The 15,477-nt window shown below is 38.5% G+C and overlaps 1 protein-coding gene across 1 annotated transcript in view; it reads left to right on the top strand.

The window, feature by feature from the left end:
- LOC103394699 (retinoic acid receptor beta) overlaps positions 1-15,477 on the top strand; it is a 30,465-nt gene that overhangs the window by 1,069 nt on the left and 13,919 nt on the right. The window contains exons 2-3 of the mRNA XM_008332117.3: positions 11,712-11,860; positions 13,197-13,338. Coding sequence (XP_008330339.1) covers positions 11,712-11,860; positions 13,197-13,338 — 291 coding nt within the window. The remainder of the gene's footprint in view (positions 1-11,711; positions 11,861-13,196; positions 13,339-15,477) is intronic.

Here is a 15,477-nt window from a genome sequence, read left to right as displayed (position 1 = left end):
CCAGGGCTATGAGAATGGAGACAAGGTTGGAGAATGTTTTGCCCCACAAGCATCGAAGACCAATCAACAGTAATTTAGCTTTTTAATTTAACAACACAAAATAATATGTATAAAAAATAATAAAAACAATTCAGCAATCACTGCCAAATGTATGGTTGCACTGCTTAAACGATAAAAATAATAACAGATAATTAAATTGCATATTGTTGTGTTTCATAAATGAATAAAAACTGATCAAATTCCTGAAACGTTCAGTTGGATTCTCGATGAGATTGTGCACCTTCTGTAAGCCGTTACAGATCCAATAATAATTAAAAAAAAACCTTTGCAGTTTGCTTGCATTCTTTTTTTTTTAATAATGCAAAAGGGCTGAACATTTTTTATGCACACCACAAAACATAGGGAAATCTTATTGGTATTACGAACATATTACAAACAGAAACATATTTGTCTACTCTATTTACCCTTGTAATACTTGATATAGGCCAAGGAAAAAAAAAAACAGAAGAAACTAAATAAATGTTTCAAGTTTTACGAAATGTCAACATTACTTGTGCTACTGTCAGCTGAAAGTGCTGTTGTTGGTATTTGTCACTCCACTTATGCTCCACTTATTCCCTAACCGGTTCTAAAATATTTGTTTTATAGTTTGTTTGTATTGTTATATCACCTGGAGTATACCTGGTAAAATGAAAATACTAGGATAATACTAAAATACTAGGGTTGTGCTTGTTAGGTTGTGGTGCAGAGAGGTGCATTTTCAACGCAGAATTGAATTCTTTTTAAAAAATAATAGAAGAACAATGTCAAATAAAAATTATACAAAAACTATGACATATCTAAAAAGGTAAATTACCTCCCGTTTTAGAGTTTTACAACTGTCAGTTGAAGGAACAGGCCACTACACATACTGTCTCAGGCTCCATTACATCAGTCTGTTTTTTCTGTCTCTTTATAAACCAGAAGTGTTCAATACATGGCCCGTGGGCAAAAATTGGCCCACTTGATGAATTTTGAAAATAGAAAATACACAAAATTGTTATTGTCAGAAAATGTTTTATAAAAAGTTGTTTCAATAAATATGAAGATTTATCTTATACATTTGAACTTCTTTGCATGAAAACAATAGGGGAAAACGTTGGTATTGTTATTTGCAGGTAATCATGTTATGATTGCACTGGTCTGGCCCACTTGACATCTTGTCATCAGGTTGTAAGTCATTCCCTTAGAGATCTTATAACTATGCTAACAGTAATAACCTGTTGAGAAGTATAACCCAATAGGTAGATTATCTATGAAAAGAGCACAAACAAACACAAAATTTAGTTGGAACTAATTAAAGAACTACTGTAGAACATGGACCTAAAATAAGTTATTTTAAAACATGCTGTAATTTCTGGACTATAAGCCACTACTTTTTTTACACACTTTGAACCCTGTGGCTTGAACAATGATGTGGCTAATTTATGGATTTTTACGGGTTGGCGAAGTTCATATTGCTAGCGATGAATGACTTTCCTGGTAGGCTGCTGTGTGTTATACTGTGGTTGTGGCCTATATTCCGGTGCGTTCAATAGTCTGGGAATTACAATGCATGAAAATGTCACAATGCGACACACACATTGGTTGTTTTCACATATTTTAAATGTGACTGCAATGGCACTGCTCCCCCCACTTTGGGAACCTCTGGTGTAGTATGTTAGAGCAAATCAGTTGAGCAATTACATTAACATTTTTGTGATTTGTCTGTTTTGTTTTATTTTTCAAAATAAGAGATAGATGCATTTTTGTCACATGAATTAAAATCTTGCAAATGTAACATTTGTAAGTATAAATAAGCTTGTGTAGGTGTGTAGATTTGTGTGTGTGTGTGTGTGAGAGAGAGAGCCGGAGGGGGGAAGATAGATACAGAAGATGAGTATGAGGCAAATGATGAGCGTGTGTGTGTTCATGTGTGGGGAATGCACAGTAAGCAATGTCAGTACCGTGATCCCTCTCCTATCGCGGTAGTTGTGTTCTAAGACCCACCGCGAAATGTGAAAAATTGCGTAAAAAAGTAGAGCTTTAGAGAGGTTTACGTGTATATTTATGTATCGCTCGTCTAGGTAAACAGCTACCAGCGATCATTCGCAAATGCGCTTATCTGAATTTCAATTTCGTCATTTACATTTTTTAAGCCAAAACCTTTGTGTGTATAATTATTTTATGTCGTTTAGTTTATTTTTTGCTATATCTGACGATATAGCAAACATTTTGCGAAATCGGATTAAAAAAATCTGCGATATACTGAGGGAGCGAAAGGAGTATTGCGATATAGAGAGGGCACACTGTATTGCCATATAACCACCCCTCCTCCTCGTAGTCATAGCAGCCATGACCTTTCACTCTCTTGACCTCTTATACCTGAGTGCTTAAACTTGCTATGGCTTTGAACTTTGTCATTTCACTTTAAATGTCTGTTTGCCACTGTGTTTAATATGACCTTTCCTTTAACCTAAAAGTTTTCCTTTTTCCATGACAGCACGCGTAACTGATAGTGAAAGTGAAAGTGCGTAACGTTGCATGTACAATGACGGCACACTTACGTTACAATACTCTGTGTATGACTAGCCACAACTGGCGACTCTTGCAACACTTCCTGCCAGTTTTGCAGCCAATCAATTTGCTCATGTATATTGATGCGAAGAACAGGATAGGAAGCTAACACTCACAAGTATTTGTCCTTGCTTCCGACAAGCCGCACAGACACCTTGGATGCTCCATTAGTTTTGGCACGTTACATTAGAATGGTTTACTTGACAGAAGCCAGACCCAAACACAACTACGCCACCCAGTATTGTTGTTGTTACCACCTGCAGCCTTCTGGGTTCTTCTAGTAAACTGATGGTTACGGGGTGGCGACGTCACCGTTCTAAAAGAGTGGTTCGCACTGTCTACATGGCAACAGCAAGATTTCCCCATTCTGGTACCTGTTCTCAACAACAACTGGGGATGTCTGGTATTAGCTTTTTGCTGAAATTCAATATGCCGATACTGTCCAAGCATTTTCCTCCAAAACTGCTTTAAACATCTCAGAACCCCACAAGGGATTCCAGCATATTTGGCAAAAGCCAGGCTATGCGTTATAAGATTTTCATTTTCGGCCTAAAAAAGCAATAATAATTTTTACAGATATTACATAATGATACTAATATTAGGCTGATAATATTGGTAAGCTGATATTTTTGTACATCCCTAGTTTCAACCTAATGATGCTCCCATGTGGATATGCCGTAAGACTGTAAAAAGATTTCTTTATTGACTTTTCCCTGATTTGCGGAAGGCTCTTATGCGGTCAATGGAATGTTTATTCAGGACTATAGAAACCTCCTGTGGGTAATTAGCCACGCTAACAAAGAGTCGCCCCTTAAATGCACTACCTTAAAGGATCATAGGGTGATACTGATGTTAGATTCTACGTATTCAACATTCGAACAATATTTTTTTATTTAAATCCATTTTATATTATTTAATACAGCTGGTCCACACTTAATGACAGATGTACTTTCAGAAGACGCCGTTGTCAACGATTTTGTCGTTAAACAAAATCCCAGGTGACTGAAAAATTTGCAATTTCTTTTACTTTGATGGTTGAGATTGTCGAATGTGAGAAGCCATCGCTCGGACCTTCTGACCTCGTACTCACTCACAACTCTGCTGCCAGTGCATTCTGTTTGTTGTAACAGCAATTCCTTGCACAGGTGGCATTAAATTGATCAGTAAGATCAAAGTATATTGGCACTGATAGAAGTTGTCAGTGGCCATGATGGAGGCTCCAAAAAAGAAGTTGAAAAAGTATAACATTCATTCAGAATGGGAAGAGGAATTTCTTTTCAGCATGTTGAAAAACAAGTGTTTACGTATGCTGTGCACCATAACATAAACAATGGCAAATTTAAAGACCGTTTCCCTGGCCAACAGCTCAATCTGCAATAAAAAGCAAAGAAAGTTGCTGAACTGGAAGTGGGATTGAAGGTTCATCAGCTGCTTTTCACAAAACCTACTGCTCGAAATAAGGCTGTGAGTGCTATTTTCTAAACTACTGATATTGATGTGACTTGAATGATGCATCATTGGATAAGCATATAACTTGATATGATCTGCTTGTCCTTCATAAACCAAAGTCGTCTTAAGTAAAAAAACAGGTCACATGCATTTACTTTTGAGGTTGAAATGCAGCTGAATAATACAACTAAAACTGAAGTATATGTGCTGTTAAATTCTCAAAGCAGTACAGCTATGGCTAGTTTGATATGATAGTTGCAGAGTTTTGTTGATTGCATTAATATGACGTTGGACAAAAGCATTTAATGTAGTTTAGACACAATTAGCCTGAATAAAAGGCATCCAGTTGGAAGTACAGTTGGAGACCATTGGTTTACATTATATTGGTGATGCTCCAAAATAAAGACTCTTGGTCGAAACTGAAAACTGAAAATGAGAAAACCAAGGCCAAAAACCAAAAACCAAAACACCACAAGAAAATAAGCTATTATGCCAATTATTATTAGCATTGCATTTATGGCTATGACCGTGCACTAAACCTCAATAAAATCAAGACACTGGAGTTGCATAAATTAATAATTGTCAAAATAATTAATTGTCAAATGTCTAGCAGAGAAATAAACAGAATACCCTACCTATTATTATTATTATTATTATTGTTTGAGGAACTCTCTTGCAGGATCTCACAGAACATATCAGACAACGAGGATGCTGACCCTGCACACTGCGATGTGTGCTTCTCCATCTCCAAGCGGGTTCTCCATGTCCATCACAGTCCAGATATTTTCTCTCATCCAAGTAATGATCTTTATAACACAGATCAAGCGCAGTTGCGATGAAGTGCAGAGGATCCGCATAGATCTCAGTGAAACGTGTGATGACAGATTCTGTGAATGTACTTTCCACCCCCTCTTGAAATTTCAGCATTAAACATTTTGCAAATCGCTATCTGTGGGGTAGCGCTTTGGCCCAGAGGCAATGTCTCTGTCATTGGTGTGGAACCCCAGGGTTCACCTCCTAGGCAAGTTCAACTCCCGGTTAGGGCGGTTGGTACCTTCCCGTGGACTCACCACCTGCAGGAAGGTTTGGGGGGGGGTTGGTACGGTGCAATGTGATTTGGGTGGCGACTGCTGCCCCCGTGCCCCGGTAACAGATAAGCGGATGAAAATGGATGGATGGGCTATCCGTGGGTTTTCTCAGATATATTAAAATACGTCCACACTGCAGATATTCAGACAAGCCCGTGCTGGCCGTGGTTTTTGCTAGCATCATCATAACTTCCTGTTTCGGTGTTGAAAAAGTCTTTCGGCTGAAAACCGAAAATGCACTTTGTGTATTCAGAACTTCTTTTAACCACCACGTACATTAAAATGTAAAGCTGCATTAATTTGGTGTATTTTTGGTGTACCTCTGGCTTGGCTGCTGTGTTCCTTGTCTATTAGCACTCTAACAAAAGAAAAGAATGGGATTTATGGATTGAGGAAAAGATGAGGAGGCGGTACAGAGGATCTGAATGCAACGACTACTAATTCTGTCTTTAATCCTCTTAAGCTACAGTATGCTCACAGGTCCACATATTTGAACATTTTTAACCTAATTTCTCTTTAGGTAATTTTACCAGGCTTTATACAATTGCCTCCAATCATAGTTTATTTAACTTTTGGTTTATTGAGTAAACCATTTTTACTGTGATATTGTGGCACGTTTGCCTGTATGCCATGAGAGATTTTGCCATCTGTTTTACAGTTGTGTTGTATAGCACACTGCAGCCCTGCAGATCATTTTTACATTCATGCCTGGCGTGTATTCTTACGTCAAGAGGCACACTGCTCATTTTGGGCCTAACCAATGCTGCCCTATTTTGGTGATTGTGGTGCAGAACCAGTATGCTTAGTTGTTTTACCAATACACTTTAATAATTTCCTGAAATTTGAATTTATCTACTCTATAATTCTGCATGTAACACTATTCAAGCTCATTGAATTATTGATTTTGGAGTGTGGGTGTTTATGGTAAAACGAACATGTAAATTTTCACATTTGTGATAGGTCAAAAAATGTCACTGTATTTCACTCCTCTCTTTGTTCTGCTATTGCGTCCGTGCTGCTCATCTCTGTACAAACTTAATGTTTTAGCTTTGTTAAACTGGAATGAGGTACTAAATACCATTGAGTTCCTGTGCATCCAACCTGAAAAATGGTTTCTGGTGGAATTATGTCCTTAATGTTGCACAAATAAAATGGATGGACGGATGCTGGCCCTCTCTCCCAAGACTCCAGTTGGATTTATTAAATCAAAAAACCAACAATACACATCCTTACTATTGTTTTCAATTCAGCTGCATTATAACACCATTGAAATGCCAGCCAGTGCAATAGCTAGGCCTGAACGTAGCAAAGCGGGTTATGACAAAGCCATAATGGACTTGAAAAATCTACAGAAGGTTAAAGTTTCCTTATTGCCTGCCACCACCTTTAAAGCATTCATTGAGTGCACTCTTTAAAATGCACCAGATTGTCCAAGTATTTCGCGATGACATCAAGAAATCACAAAGACGTGTGCCCAATTCACATTGCAAACATTGGTGACTACTTTGGCCAAGCGTTATAGATGACATTGCATCTCAACTTGCACTGCCAGCACTTTTTAAGGAATTACTTGAGAAGGTTTCAAAAGATGACGACACGAGGCAAAACATTGCTAATTTCTTTGCTAATTGCTATTTTCAGCCATGACTGCCCTTGGGGACAGAAATATTTTCACAAGATATTTTTTTTAGGTCGTCTCGTATCATGTTTCCCAGGAGTTCACAGTCATCGCAACAGCTGTCTGCATCCAACCTCAAAATAGATGCCAGTTTAAAAGTGCCACCAGTGGTTGCCTCTAATTTTTTTTAAATTGTGCATTATTAATTATGGCCTATGTATTTATTGTAAGCATTCTGTCCTTTCTGTGAAGTTATTCGCATTGTAAATGTCATTAAGGCCAGCGCTTAGCTTGTGAGTCTGAGTATTTAATTAAAATGTATTTTTTAATTTATTTTGTTCTTTTTTAAATAAAATTCTAAATTTGAAGATTATGATAATCTTGTTACATGTTTTTTGTCGCTCAAAATATGCGTTACATTTGCCGATGTGCGACACCCGCCACATTTATTGAGCTTCTCGACCGCTGGTAGGTAAATGATGGATAAATCATAGAAAAGAAAAAGTTCCTGAAGAAAACAGATTGTTTAATGGTACGTGAGCAGATTCTTCTGAGACCGTTCCGTTCTTGCGTAGAATCACAAATGGAGTATTATTGAAAACCTTCCCAAACTGGAAAAACTAGTGTTTGAACCATGGGATGCCATTCTCGACACTTACATGAACATGAAAAGGCATCTTCTGATCTACATACATACTGTATGTGAGCAGGTCTTCTCCCGCATGAACTATATTAAAATCAAATATCGCTCACACCTCACAGATGTCAACTTACAGTGAAGATAAAGGTGACGTCTTACAGCCCTGATGCACAGACACTGTGCGCTGAGGTTCAGGAGCAAAAATCACATTAACCAGGAACAAAAATATTTTTATTGGCTATTATTTTCCATATACTATATATATATATATATATCTGACTGCACGCTGCAGTACACGTGATAAAATGATGGAACACAGAAGCAGACAGCAGTTTTTGTTCGCTGCGGGTGGATAATTTAAGTTTGGATTTTTATTCCTCAAATATTTTGTGAAAGTAAGCATCAACCATGTGTTTTTTTTTTCAAGTTCAAAATGTTTTTGTTACATGCAGAAAACAAATTATGTGTGCAGCAGTTCATTGATTTCATAAATGCAACACATTATAGTTGTTTTATACACAGTGTATAACACAGCTGTAAATGTAAGATGTACAATTACAGTTGTGTTGTCTTCATATAAGGTTTATATAAGGCTTTTAATTTTTTGCAGCTCTAGACAGATTTCTTTTTTGTTTTTTTGGTCTAATATGACTGTTTGAACATTTTGGGCTGCTGACCCCTGGGCTATTTGATCAACTGTGCACTGACAAGGGAGCAGAACACACGCTGTTACTGTTTCACATTGAAGTACGCTGGTTGTCCAAGAGTTTTGACCAGAGTCTATTCACTCATGATTGGTTTCTCAGTTTGTCTTATCTGGCCGATATCTTTTCACCCCTCAATGAACTGAACTTGAAATTACAGGGAGGGCACGATAATGTTTTCCTTAATTGGCGACTCAGAAGGCCAGACCCAAGTTACTACATGTTCCCACTGTGTTGCAGCACGTATAGAACATGATGTTGAGGCCACACATACGCTTATTGAGATTTTTGATTCCTATTTTACATCAGAGAGGTATTCCATCCTCAGTGACAAAAGGTGGAAAAATCCCTTTGAATTTAAGAGCCCGGAATCTTTGCTTGAGTTCATGCTTAGTCCTGCAGAAGAAGCTGAGTTGTTGCCGCTCAGCTGCGATCGCACTCTGCAAAGACATCGTGGATCTGTGATTTTATCGTCATTCTGGATAAGTATTTCGACAGAATATGATGTCCTCACTAGGGCCAATATTTTGGTGTTTATTCCTTTCACGACCACATATATGTGCGAATTGGGATTTTCTGTGCTCACAAAAATGAAAACCAAGCATAGAAACAGACCGAATGCTACGTCTGATATGCGTGTTGCACTCTCCTCCTGCACTCCACACTGGAACATGCTACAAAACTGCAGACAGGCCCACCTATCTCATTAACAACGTTTTGTATAATTTGAAATCTTTTTGTAATCGTTTTATTGACAATTTTGTTCCGATATTGATGGTTGAATTGAATGTTGAAAAGAAGTTTTTCATTGTTTAAAAGTTGAGTAATACTAATTGTTCAGATATCACTTGGTCAACAATAAAATATCCTCATTAATGTTCAATAATGGTCAAGTACACCTTTATTTTGTGATTTGCGAATAATGTCTTTTGACTTGGGTCGCAAAGGTTTGTGACTTTTAAAATATTGGTTCCCAGAAAAAATGTTTGGGAAACACTGCTGTAGAGAGCTGGTGGCGAGTGGCAATTGGTCAAGCTAACGAGGTAAAGAAGTGCACTATTTACAGGTGGCACTGACTATGGGAATCCCAAAACAAAACAATTGACGAAAAAAAAGGTTCCAAAAAACAAGCAAATACGAGCACGAGCACAAGCAAAATTACAAGGAAGGAAGGAAAGTTCAAAGTTTGCAAAAGACAGAGAAATTTACCAGCTGAGCATGTCAAACACTCTGCCAATAAGTCCTTGTGGAGGTGGAGCTTAAATACTGCATTTCCTTCTGATTGATGGCAACGCCCACCGGTGTTCCAGCTCGTCAGCTACCAACTCAGTGCAGCTGTGGAGAAATTGCGCACGCTCTCTCTCTACACACACACACAAACACACCAGCCCAGAGCACAATACAGATACACACAACCACAGTAAAAGTAGCAAAACCCCACAGGGAGCACCTTTTAACCCGAAGAATACGACATGCAAATTTGTGAAGCCTTCCTCATTTTTTGATTCAGTGGTGGCTTGGTGGTTAAGGACACAGAGTTGGGTCTGGAAGGTTTCAGGTTAACCACTGAGGAGCACTAAGCTGCATACACTGCTCCCCTGGCGCTTAAAGCTGTCTCATGCTGATGATGGGTTAAAAGCAGAGGTCACATTTCATTGTGTGCAGTGGTGTGACAAATACCGTAAATTCCAGACTATTGAGCACACCTGAATATAGGAAACACCCACTAATTTAAAAAAAAAAAAATTGTACATATTTAGGTTGCACTTCTCTATAAGCCGCATGTGCTCATGTTCTAACATGAGATATTTACAAGGAAAGATGTTACACAGAAAGATTTTTTTTTTTCACTTTTAATTAAATAAATGTTTTTTTCCGAACACTGCCTGTAACACGGCTGGTTACACAGTAGCTCTTTCCAGCTTCTGCGCCCCTACCGTAGTTGGAATGCACAGGGGAGACTTAGTGATCTGCTCCAGGGCCGAAGCTAACATTAGCTCCGAGGCTAACTTCCTTCACTTTGTGCTTGTCCGCAGCAGAGGTGAACAGAAACAGGGGAGTTGGGGTCTTTCTCAGCCACACTGAGCACTACAGAACTTAAACGGTGTTTGAACAGTTCCTGTATAACCCACTCACACTTCAACATGCCATTAACAGACAGACATAGGCTACTAGTATAATACACAGTAGCCAACAAGAAAGCTCATTGAGCGCTAGCGGTATGAACTTCATTAGTCTGTAAAAATCCATAAATTAGCCACATCATTGTTTAAGCCACAGGGTTCAGAGTGTGTAAAAAAAGTGCAGCTTATATTCCAGAAATTACAGCAATTTACTTTCACTTACAAGAGTTAGAATTGTGCTGCTAAATCATGGAAAATACAGGAAAATACATACATAAGGGGGGATTTCAATAAAATCAAAAGAATCAATTAAACTAAACATAGAAGACAGAATTCTAATAATGGTGATGATAATGGTGATAATTCATATATTTTTGTAATCTTAGAGAATGCTTCTGCAAGGAACTATTCCGTGCCTTCACCTGCAGCTGTAGAAAAACAAAGGAGACACAGAAAGAAGCTACCCGGACACTCTCTCAAGACTGGCTGTCCAACTAGATGGGTGTCTCGGCAGGACATTATTGACCGGATCCTCAAACAGCAGAAGCCAATTTCCCAGATCCTCTCCCAATGACAGAAAAACAAGAGACCTCATTCCCTCCTGGCAGGACATTGATGTGTTAGAGGCTATTAATAAGTACCTCAGCCCTCAGGTTGAATTTATGGACAAACACTCTGGTGAGAAATGTGTAAGTGTGTCCTTTTGTCATGTCAACTCTCCACCTTCCCAACTACTCCATATTGGCACTGCAGGAGGACGACGGATCTTACCGGAAGCATTAAAAAGAAGATAATGGGCTATTTCAATGAAAACTGTGCTGACGCCCCAACACAAGAGCTGCTTGACTGTGGCCTCTGCCCTTGACAAGGTTCAAGGTCAAATATGGGAAGACAATCAAGGGTCAATTGAGGCCAAACTGACACCTGAGATTATGACTGTTTTTGTAATTATAGTAATCATAATGGCAATAAAATACATGTTTATCAGTATATAAATATTGAGTCATGTTAATGTAGTGTAAACAAATTAATTGTGTATGTCTAGTTATAAGATCTCATAACTACAATTTTCTTCAATTCAAATTTTATTCATATTTGATTCAAAACATTTTCCCGTCAAAGGAGAAGACCCTGTTGAAAAAGCAATGACTCCTGCTGAGTGTGCTGCTGGGGTAAAGAAGGAAGGAAGGAAGGAAAGTGAACTCCTTGTCATTGTGACATATATCACTTCACACAACAAAATTTGTCCCCTGCATTTAACCCATCACCAAAGTGAAAAGTGGGCAGCTTTTGGGTGCTTCCTTAACCACTAAGCCACCACTGCTCCCAGAAGAAAGAAAAAGATGAAGGCACTGCATTCATACATACAAATAAAACTCATCATCACAAATCTTATTGACTCTGTGTTCGCTTTTGGGTTCACTACAAAAACTCAAACACGTACGCAAATAATTTTGACCAATGTAATCGTCTAATTTTTTCTGTGTCCCGCAGCCATTGAAACACAGAGCACCAGTTCTGAAGAGCTTGTCCCTAGCCCACCGTCTCCGCCACCCCCACCAAGGGTCTACAAGCCCTGCTTTGTCTGCCAAGACAAGTCTTCAGGATATCACTATGGTGTCAGTGCCTGTGAGGGCTGCAAGGTAAGGTGAAGTGATGTGCGGTGCAAACCCCCACCCCCGAAGGTCTACAGTGTCCCACTTCTTTTTATGGCAGTGATACAATGTCGACACAATTAAGAGTGAAAGTTTATCCAATGCTCGGCCCCCGACACTAGAACTCCAGCCAATCCTGTGACGACATAACACACACTTCTAAAGAGCTTGACAGCCAGTGGATGGCAGATGCAAAGTAAGATATGTGAGACCCCGAGAGGAGGGAGGGTGGATACAGGTGGTTGCCAGGTGGATGAGGTTGGGTTGTTGTTTAAAAATTAATCAGCGGCCCTTTCGTTTTTAATCTGTAAATGAGGAGGCCTAAGATGGTGTAGCTGTCACTCTTACACGTTGTCCCCGGCCCATTAGGATAACAACATGATGGATAAAGACCTTGTTTAGGGAACAGTTGAGCAGACCTGGGGGATGTGGCCTCATTTCTCAGGTGACTGAGGTTGTGTTGTCTGATTCCCCAACCTTAAGTCAAGACAAACAAAATCACAATCAACAACGCCTTGATTCTAGAATCCCAAAAGCAATTATTGTTCTTATTTATTAACTCTGTTAAGGACATTTTGCTTTGAGACGAATACCATTAAATATGTAAAAACAAACCTGATAAAGCTTTTGTTACAAATACACTAAACAAATAGTAGCCTTTTCAGTTTTCAGTGTTCCTTGGATTAAGTTCCTTGTTCCTGCAACCCAGTGAGTGCCTGATTTCTGACATGGCTAAATGTGAAGTAGCATTTAGCTTTATTTACTATTAGGAAAAAATATTAAGGTTATAGGTGTTGTTTTTAAGGACATAGTTCCATCACTGGGTAAAATAAAAAAAATTACATGACATGCGATATGTCTTACATATACAGCCTACTGACAATACAGTATTAAATGGTAGGTTAAATGGTAATGAGGTTTCAAGATGTGAAAATATATATTTAAAAACATTTTATACACAGTCATGTTTACTACAACTACCAAAATGGTCATTCTGATCATCAATACATGTAACCGTGACTTGACAAATGCAACTGGCCAACACTACTAAATAGCTTTCTGCTCATCGTGCTCTTAACTTCTTCAGAGCTTCCGTGGTGCTAGAAAAAGAGCCCAGTCAGCGCAACCAATTGCTGACATGAGATATGCGCATGCAACAGAAATTTATGCAATCATTGTTTTTCCTTGGTTTCTCAGTGCATCGTTGCCTTCAAGCCTGTTATATAATTTGTCTCGCAACAGAGGGAGAGGTGATGGAGGATTACATTCAGGAGTATTTAGCAGCGGGGCTCATTTGCCTGTTCTCTTGTGTCTTCCTTGCTAGGGTTTTTTCCGGCGAAGCATCCAAAAGAACATGGTATACATGTGTCACAGGGAGAAGAATTGCATTATCAACAAAATGACAAGAAATCGCTGTCAGTACTGCCGTCTGCAGAAGTGCTTCGCAGTTGGAATGTCAAAAGAGTGTGAGTTTACAACACAAACTATAAGGTGTACTAACAGACTCTTTAGAATTCTGTGTAAATTATTCAAGCATTTTTTTTATTTTAATTAATTCCTGTTATGCACTTAAACACATAATGGCCATTTATTTCTTGGGTGACATGCTACTTTCAAGAGTTGCTAAAGCAGAATATTCCCCCCACACTCACCCTATCTCACCCTCCTGTATTGCTCACCAACTATCTCCATCTATTACTAAATCTAAAGATTGTCTCTATGGTCTTGGCCTTTGCTCTTGCCAAAAGGACTAAGACCTCGCTCCATCTACAATTTTTATATCTATTACATATAGTATAGATCTAGGTCTGACTTTAAAAGATTATTTTCTGCCGCTTTTACCACAAACCTCAACACTTGTCCAGAGGTGTGGACTCAAGTCTCATGACATCGATTAGAATCATAAATTTGATGACTTTGGACTTAGCTTGACAAAGAGTAGAGAGCAACTCAACTTGGACTTTAACATCAGTGACTTGTGACTTAACTTTGAAACAACACGTCCTTAACTCCTTTAGTTGACCTTTGGATATACGTGATCCGGTGGCTGATAATATGCCTCAGAGATAACTGCTTAAAACGATGCCAACAAATGTCATACACAACAACAAATCTACTACCCACACATACAGACTAAAGCACACACATACACACAGACGCAAAGGCATATTATCAGCCGCTGAAAGAATACATGCTTAAGATTACCACCAAATTATACAGTGAAAGAGACATGAGGGATTTAATTATTTTTTTCCTTTTTAAGAAAATCTTTTTGTAACAGTTGCTTTTCTTTCTTTGAGATTGACATAAAAGTGACATGTTCACATGACATAGCATTGTTCATTACCAAACCTTTTATTAAGTTCTTCCGATACACCACTACAACTTTCTTTCACAAATTACCGGATTTTCCGCACTATAAGTTGCCCTGGAGTATGCATCGCACTAGTCAAAAAATGCATAATGAAATAGAAAAAAACATATGAAAGTGGTAGATACTGGTACACAAACCTAGAGTGCCCTAGTGTGAAAATAATGAACATGTTAATTTTCAGCAGTACAGGAGTAGAAAATACTTTTAATAGGTTTGGAGAAAAAGCTAGAGAAGCCAGATTGCGATGGACACGTTGGTAGAAGAATGTTAAAGATGGAGCTACCACGTAGGAGACAAAGTGGAGAGTGGATGCAGTGAGGGAGGACATATAGTGGCAGATAGTTGGAGTAGAAGATGCAAAGAACAGGGAGAGATGGAAATCAATGATTCACTGTGGCAACCCCTGAAAAAAGGGACAAAGCCGAAAAAAAAAGAAGAAGAAGACAGGAGTAGCAAATACTGTTACACAAGGCTAGAGTGCCCTCTAGCAGTTGTCAATGTGTAAATAACAAACATTATATATTTTAATAAATAGTCGCAAACCCAGCCAAAGGATGAAAAAAAGTGCAACTTATAGTTCTGAAAATACAGTACAAGACTTGAAGTTAAACAATGCATTTTTTTTAACACAAATAGTCTCGCTTTTAAATTTTTCCTCCCAATATCCATATAGACCATACGTGTCAAACTCAAGGCCCGGGGGCCAAATGTGGCCCGCCAAGCCGTTTTGTGTGGCCCGTGGAAATTTAAAAAGCATTTAGTAAAATCCATGTAGCAGAGTTTCTTAACCCAAGAAATTAAAATATTTATAATCAATCAAATAATAATCAATTGTAGAAACATGGATTAGTCTGTTATGGAGTAGTTACATCTACACCAGAGGTTTATGTTCCAAGGATTGGTCAGCCAGTACCAGCAGAGCATTGAAGGATCATTACATTTTCAAATCAAAACCTCTTTTAGACTCTATTCTGTTTGTATCAGTCTGAATGACCTATCATTTTAAAATACTGCCAGATAATCTTTAAATAAAGTAAGTAAACGGATATGACTGGATTTTCTTTGAATGAAGTAAATTAGTAAAAAATTAAGTAAATTTTTTTACTGTGTCTCACTGCGGCCCGGTACCAAATGACCTATGGACTCGTACTGGTCCACGGACCAGGGGTTGAGGACCCCTGATTTATACAGTCTTCCATTTACAACCGGCCCTTTAAGGGGAACTGTATTG

The sequence above is a fragment of the Cynoglossus semilaevis genome, chromosome 18 (genome assembly GCF_000523025.1).
Source record: "Cynoglossus semilaevis isolate Cse_v1.0 chromosome 18, Cse_v1.0, whole genome shotgun sequence".
NCBI classification, from domain to species: domain Eukaryota; kingdom Metazoa; phylum Chordata; class Actinopteri; order Pleuronectiformes; family Cynoglossidae; genus Cynoglossus; species Cynoglossus semilaevis.
Note: the sequence above shows the minus strand (reverse complement) of the source record. Positions and strands in the feature narration are given on the sequence as shown.